The sequence below is a fragment of the Nematolebias whitei genome, chromosome 22 (genome assembly GCF_014905685.2).
Source record: "Nematolebias whitei isolate Nwh7 chromosome 22, NemWhi1, whole genome shotgun sequence".
Taxonomy (NCBI): domain Eukaryota; kingdom Metazoa; phylum Chordata; class Actinopteri; order Cyprinodontiformes; family Rivulidae; genus Nematolebias; species Nematolebias whitei.
The window spans coordinates 3,798,876-3,806,601 of NC_056519.1; the positions used below are offsets into that span (position 1 = coordinate 3,798,876).

General features: G+C 42.1%; 1 protein-coding gene across 1 annotated transcript in view; it reads right to left on the reverse strand.

Moving 5' to 3' along the window:
• The window catches only part of LOC119428454 (protein mono-ADP-ribosyltransferase PARP12-like), a 15,725-nt gene extending 8,436 nt beyond the window's left edge, over positions 1-7,289 (reverse strand). The window contains exons 1-8 of the mRNA XM_037696135.1: positions 6,917-7,289; positions 4,188-4,323; positions 2,545-3,466; positions 2,407-2,457; positions 2,181-2,307; positions 1,894-2,062; positions 967-1,087; positions 678-768 (exon numbers count right to left, since the gene is read on the reverse strand). Of these exons, the coding sequence (XP_037552063.1) occupies positions 678-768; positions 967-1,087; positions 1,894-2,062; positions 2,181-2,307; positions 2,407-2,457; positions 2,545-3,466; positions 4,188-4,323; positions 6,917-7,185 (1,886 nt within the window). The 5' untranslated portion in view covers positions 7,186-7,289. The remainder of the gene's footprint in view (positions 1-677; positions 769-966; positions 1,088-1,893; positions 2,063-2,180; positions 2,308-2,406; positions 2,458-2,544; positions 3,467-4,187; positions 4,324-6,916) is intronic.
• Between the last annotated feature and the right edge of the window lie 437 nt (positions 7,290-7,726).

The window sequence follows — 7,726 nt, forward strand, 5'->3', positions numbered from 1 at the left end:
GCTAAAACTAGCAAAACAGCAGCTAAAAGCTAACACCAGCAAAGCTGTAGCTAAATGCTAAAATAGGGAAAATAGATGAATGCTAAAACTAGCAAAGCAGTAGCTAAAAGCTAAAATTTGCAAAACCGTACCTAAAACCGTAGACTAGCAAAACTGTAGCTACAGTAAATGCTAAAATAAGAAAACTGTAGCTATGTTTAAATTAGCAAAGCCATAGGGAATAGTTAGTCAGAAAAACTGTGGTAAATTACAAAAAAGAAGCAAACCAGCAGCTAAAACCAGCTAGACCGTAGATAAAATCTAAAAGTAGCAAAATTGTAGCTAAAACAAACAACCAAAACTAGTAAAACAGTAACTTTAAACTAAAATTAGTGAAACAGTAGCCTATAAGCTAATACCAGCAAAGCTGTAGCTAAATGCTAAAATAAGGAAATTGTAGTTCAGTGCTAAAACTAGCAAAACAGTAGCTAAAAGCCAAAATTCACAAAACCGCACCTTAAAGCTAATAAAAGCAAAACTGTAGCTTAATGCTAAAATTACGAAAGTAAAATTTTTAAAATTGAATTTTCAAAAAATAAAAGTTGTGTAAAAATTTTCATACCAGCATTTAAAATGAACAAAACCGTAGCTGAATGTTGAAACTAGCGCAACGCTAGCAGCTACGTTTCGGACCCTACCTCACTTTCTTGGTGTCTTCAAAGGAGACGAACCGAGGTCGTCTGCTGACGAGCCTCTTTGTGCCGTATTGTTGATTTGTTTGGATCATGTCTGGAAAATAAAGGAAAACATTTGATTTATTTCCTACTTGAGAGAAGGACTTGAGAGAGGACTCTAAAGGTTTCTGGACCGCAGTGGACTCTGAAGGTTTCTGGACCGCAGCGGACTCTGAAGGTTTCTGGACTGCAGCGGACTCTAAAGGTTTCTGGACCGCAGCGGACTCTAAAGGTTTCTGGAGTCTTGGTTTACCCTGAAAACTGAGCGAGTAGAACTGGGAGCCGGCGGTGAACTCCACCACGTCCTTCTTGTTGTCCAGGAACTTCCGCTCCAACGTGGTGCTGTTGAGATCACACGATCTGTGGCCGCCGCTCTGCAACACACGAGCACGCCATCAGTAAAACCGACAGAGCTGATGCTAAGGTTTATTAGCCGTGGCAGCCATCTTGAATGGCGCTGACTCCAAGAGTTATACAGATGTACATCCAGTGAGTTTCATTAAAACCCACCCAGAGGTTCATGAAACGGGCAGTTACGTGATCGCTCGTCTTTTGTGACGTTGAGTGATAGAAATAGAGCGTTAGACCTCATTTGATGGAGTTACAAATGCATTCACCCCTTGGGCATGTTTTTTCTGCCTTACAACCTGGAATTTAGACAAAGTTTGTAGCTCCACTGCTCACTAAGGCTTGGTGTCACTCTGCACATCTTCAGAGGGGATTTGACTGCCATGGCTATTATTTCTCAAATTTGTCCACCGTTGGCTAATCTGTTGAGAACCGCTGCACAAACCTGACTATGTGGAGTCACTGCGAGGGCAGAAAATAATCCCTCAGAAGGAGGAGTAAAGGAGGTGACAGAGGAACACAGCATCAAAGAACTACAGGGACCAAAACATTCAGACAGTCCTTTCTGTCCATGTTAGTCCTGGACTCCGCTTCACACGTTCCTCTCAGGTAGACAGAATCTCTGAATCGTATGGCAGGACGTTCTCATGGTGTTTATTCTTGAGTCTAAAGGTTGGACCCTTCAGACATCTGAACACACAACGTGACCCCCCTCCCTGCTCTCATTGCTTTACATCCTACAGCCAGTTATGAGTGGCTGGATTCGGGGAACCAGTCTGTCGAGTGTGTGCGAGAACTTGGGGCGCTTCTTAATTCTTCAGTGTTTACTCACATCTGAGCCGAACAGATGCCACTTTCCAGAATCGTCCTGCCAGTACCAGAGCCACTCTGTGGTATGGATGAAGTCCGGCTTAACCAGAGAGTTCAGCGTCGACAGTCTCCTGACTTTGTTTCCTTCGCTGGTCATCGTGTCGAAATGCACAGGTGGGTAGGTGCCGTGACTGAACACAAAATCAGAAAAAGATCTGACCAAGGTGATCAATCAAAGCTTTACTGAAAACTCCAACGCTCAGCTCAACATGGCCAGGTAAGCCGGTAATCCCTCCTGAACCAAAGTACCTGGATGTTTTGTTGGGGTCGCAGTAGTCCTTCTCAATCGTCTCATTTCTAGACATGTTGGTCCACTGATCAACTATCAGGACCTGCCATCTGTACGGCATCTTGTCGTGAGCTTTGAAACATTGATCTGAAAACACATCCACCATAAAGAAGAAGGCACCTCTGATGAGAAGATCCTGGCCGTATACTGTACAAGTTTCAGTAGGAACAATACGGAATTGCTCACCGTCGTGCTTACAGTATCCTTTAATGAAGTACATGCATATCTCAGTTTTATCTAGAAAAACAAAAAAATACAAAAGTAAGTACTTTTACACAGTTCACTTTATCCTCCCTTGTAGAGTTCTGCTGTTCGTCAATGCACCTTTAAGCCTTTGGGTTTTATTCGGCTCATCTCCACCCCTGGCAGCAGCAGAAGTATTGTTGGTGGAACGGGTCCCAGGGAGCCGCTGATTGTTGCCTCGTTTGGCTCCTCGTCCTCTGACGGCAGAAGTTTGCTTATTCGCCCATTGTCTGCTCTGACCACCGTTGCTGCTCGTGTCGTAGTCATCGCCAACCACGAAGACGTCGGCAGAAGCACATTCTTGCCCACAACCGTCACCTTCAGTCGGTCTGTCTTCGCTGTACAGATCCAAGTCATCAAAGTCGTCAGTAAAGGAAGAGGTCGAACGCAGCTGTGGAGGGTTTCTTTCTCGTCCCCTCTTGCCTCTGTTACCCCTCTTGCCTCTGTTACCACCTCTCCCCCGCCCTCGGTACCAAGTCAAACCACCGTTGCTTTTAGCATCTGTGTCGTTGCCAACAGAAGAGACGTCACTGTTGGACGAGTTAAGTTCTTTCTGCAGATTCAGTCCATCTTTGTACGGAGCGAACTCATCAAAGAAAGAAAAGTTGTCAATAAGGGAAGGGATTGATTGCTGCGGCGGGGGGTTTCCTACATGTCCCCCCCTGCCTCTGTTGCCCCGGTAGCCACCTCTCCCTCGGTACTGCTGCCTCTGGTCTAAATTCAAATCTCTGCTTCCAGCGTCTGCAGAACTACCGTCGTTTCTTTTGTTAAAGTATCTCAAAGCCGCTTTATTTGCATAAATGAACCTCAAGGAGAGAATGAGGGCGACGGGCACCCCTTTAGCAGACAGACTTTTTAATGGCTGGGCAGCATAAAAGTCGTGGGTCTTATTGCAGGAACAGTCTTGGCTCAAGTACTTCTCACATATGTGAAGTCTGTCACAAGCAAAGGCTTTCTCACACCGACCCAACACTCCAACACCGTTATTATAGTCATGGCATATCTGGAAAAAAGACAAGACGACAGCCAGATCAGGGGATGGAAAATGTTACAATGAAGAACAAGTTTTTTTGTTCTCCACTTCTTTCTGAGGTATAACAATCGGGAATACTTATGCAGATGTATTGACCTATGACTATGTTGACCTGTGACTGGTGGAGATCGGTTGGCAATACAACATCTGGAGACATTTCGGAGTGCTCCGTGCAAATGCAGTTGAACTAGTCGCAGCTCATCCAGATACTTTAGTTATAGCACCACCATGGTTTAAAACTCCTCTAGGTTTAGGCTAAACATCTGATTTTTTATACGTTTCTTACCGATGCCCAATTGGCCACTCCATTGTTGGCTAATCGATTGTATACTGAAGGTGTGGCCCTAAAGACTTTGTCCTAAAGCCGTCAGCCACGTCCACGTCAATATAAATTCCTCACTTTTAGCGCGCCCTCTACGGTTAGACGTTGAACAATTGGTACTCGTACTAACAAGTTACGACCGTGAGTTATAAATCTTGTGTAGATACCGAATTTTGCTCGCTAACCAAAAAAGCTTCAGTCAGCATAGTCGGGTCAGTTTTTATAAATTAAACTTTTTCACTCTAATCTTTTTCCTAAGACTTTACAGTGCCGTGTGAATCAGTGCCAGAACTGGGAGATCGAAATGATTCGATCTCAATGAAAAATTGGTGGATGTGGATTTATTTATTTATCCGTAGTGAGACTTACAGAAGGCAGGAGTGTGTTGTCGTTCTGCAGCAGAAGCGTACACAGCTCCGCTCTGCTCAGACTCTCCAGCTCATGTTCCATCAGTACCTGTTGGTTGTGGCTGGTCAACAGACTGTGGGTCAAATGGCAGACTCTTCTGTAAATCAGAGAATTCATGGTGTTATTTAGTGTGAAATCGTATTTAGATGATCAAGTGAAAACTAAAAGCTGTACATGTTAAAATTTTCCAAAGAAATGGATGGTAAAAAAAATATATATATATACTATTTTTTTGGCCTCTTACAATTTTATTGTTTGTGTTATTGCAAATTAAATTAAGAAAAACAACTGTTGGGACAATACTCAGTATAAAATAGCATCCTTAAACATGGTCGGACAGCAACGGATGACTTTTAACTAGGAGTATAAATTTAATTCAGAATAACCAACAAATCTAACTGCTTTACATGAGAAGACGGTTCCTCTTCACCAAGTTTTAAAAAGCAAAAACAAGAGCAAAACACTAATTTACTACATTACCGTAAAAATGTAACGTTTTGCGCATTCACTTATGTGAGTAACTAAAATGGCACAAAATTCAATAGATGTGTTTACAATGAATATCGAGGGACAGAATATATATACACGGACTCAGACATGTGTAAGGTCAAGTAAGATGGAAAATTATTGATCCCACAGGAAATTGTTGTGCCAGAGTTATGCTAACATAAATCACTTAAATGCTAAGATAGGTTAGCAGAGGTAGCTTTGTTGTTAGTTAAGATAAAAGCAAACAACTTAAATAAAATAAAAAAAAGTTATTTCTTTGTTTTGGTGTATATCTGTACAATAGTACAAATACTGGCTGTTTAAACTTTTCAATAAATGTTAAAACAACCGAAGAGTGTTTTTCTGGACTTCAACACAGATTAAAGCATTTGTACTACTAAGGTTAAAATTAGCTAACAAACATACCTTCCCTGTCAGTTAAAGTACGCCAACAGTGGTAGCTTAACTATGAACTAAGATAGGCTAACAGACATAGATTTACTTTTAGCTAAAATAAGTTAAATATTACCTAAAACAAAAAGCAAACAAAGGTAGCTTAACTATTAGCTAAAATAAGCTAATGGAAGTAGATTCACTTTTAACTAAAATAAGCTAACAGAGGTAGCTTAACTATGAACTAAGAGGCTAATGGTCATCAGGGCTCTAACGGACATTTGTTTGGGCTCTAACGGACAGTTGTTTGGGCTCTAACGGACAGTTGTTTTGGCTCTAACGGACAGTTGTTTGGGCTCTCACGGACAGTTGTTTGGGCTCTCACGGACAGTTGTTTGGGCTCTCACGGACAGTTGTTTGGGCTCTAACGGACAGTTGTTTGGGCTCTAACGGACAGTTGTTTGGGCTCTAACGGACAGCTGTTTTGGCTCTAACGGACAGCTGTTTGGGCTCCAAGGAACAGTTGTTAGGCTGATGGTTCTCCTTTTGCATGTGAACAGCTAGTTTTGTCTGTCACCAGCAAACTGGTTGATCCACTATGAGAAGGTGTTATTTATGGCTGACTGTTGAGGTGACTCAGACTGAAGGAATCCATCCATCATCTTTTACCCGCTACTTCCTTATCGGGTGGCAGGAGTCGCTGGTGCTCATGTCCAGCCATCATTGTGCGAGAGGTGGGGGACCCTGGACAGGTCTCAAGTCCATCACAGGGACACATAAGAGACAAACGAGACAACCATTCACTGCTCAGTCACACCGAGGGACAATTTAGTTATATAAGACGAAAAGTTTCAACACACAAGAATTCATCCAGAGGACCTGACTCAACCTCATTAGATATTAGCTAGGCTAACAGTGGTAGCTAAACTATTAGCTAAAATATGCTAATAGAGGAAGCTAACAACGTGCTAACATGTTAGGCTACCTTCAGGCCCAGGCCTCCCTTGCAAAAGAGATCTGTGTCTCAATGGGATTTGCTTGGTTAAATAAAAGTTAATAAATAAATAAAATCCTCTGGAAGGATTCTTCTTGTTGATCTGTTGACCTTGCTAGATTTATCTAATTGGATTACTGAGCGTGGATCAGGACTAACAGAGATAAGATATGCTAGCTGTGGTAGCTTCAATGTTAGCTAACATAATTTACTGTAGTGGCCTTAGATTGTCTACTGGTGAAGCTACCACTGGTTCTTATCATAGTCCTAATAGCACAAGTCTGTTGAAAATTCAGATAAATAAATAGTATTTGGTAACATGAACATTTATTGTCAACAAAGATTGTTGCTATTCTAAATTCATTCCCAAAAAGTAAACACTAAGCTGAATAAATTAAAGCTTTATTAATGATCACGTTAGCTAAGATATGCTAACTGTGGTAGCTTCACTGAAAGCTAAGTAAATTCATGTCAGGATACATTTAAGATTTTTTTTAAGGTACCCTTTCGTTAAACGGTTTTGTTTTAACCTTACAAGTACAAAACATAAATAAATAAACGAGCAGCACCATTTTAAGGGGTAAAAAACATAATCGTGACATTTTTTTAAGTTTTACCTTTTCAGAACAGAAATAGAAAAGCCGAATTTACAACAAAACGTGAACGCACCGCAAGCGCAGTCGCCCTTAGCTGAACAACCTTTAACATAGATATAAAAATACAATATTCCAGCTCTAAAAAACTATTAAGGTCGGTGTCAAGCAATTAACTTGACTTTGATCGTTGTATTTAACAAGAAACAAGTGAATCTTACCCCTGCTGGCCCTGACACGACCCGGTGAAGAGGAAGTTTCTGCAGAGGTGCAGCCCGGTGCAGGAGCCCGGACAGCTTTTGGCTCTGCACAGCTTCGCTCCGGTCCTGGCCACCACTTTCTGCTGACCACCCGCGTCACATAAAAGGAACTTCTCCTGGTTGTTAATGACTTCGTTCGTGGACTCGCCCGGGAAGAGATTGAACATTAAATCGTTCGCATCTACTGCTCCTTGATTGGCGCAGATGTGCTTCAGTATGTCCGTCTCCATCGCTGTCGGGGCTGTTTCAGCTTCTCCTTCCTTCCACCCGAAAGAAACTCGTCGAAGCAGCTGCAGTCGGGGAGTTCTCGGTTCGTGGGCTGAGGAGAAAGTCCAGTATCATTTCAGCTGATTGGAAACCGAAACTGAACTAGGAATGATGTAATGCCGCGTGTGTCCGCGTGGGGGCGACATCGCGCAGCTTCTCAGGACGCATGAAGTCCATGGAAGCAACATGAAGCTAACATGTTACAGAGAATAAGCATTACAAAAATAATTTGACACTGTAATCTTAAAAGTTCATGCCTTTGGACATTACTGGTGTAAACCCGTGTAAAAATATGTGCCAGTCTGACAATAAGTTACTGTGAAATATCTAAAGGAACACAGCATTATGTAGGAACTAGAAAGTTCCTGGAGAAACTTTGACGGGGACTGCCACGTTGCGGTCATTTAAATTTGTTGATTTGACAATACCACGTGTTTGGGTTCGCTCTCAGCTACCACCATACCAAATTTAAGCTAAAAATTGCACAATATCAATGAGTTATAC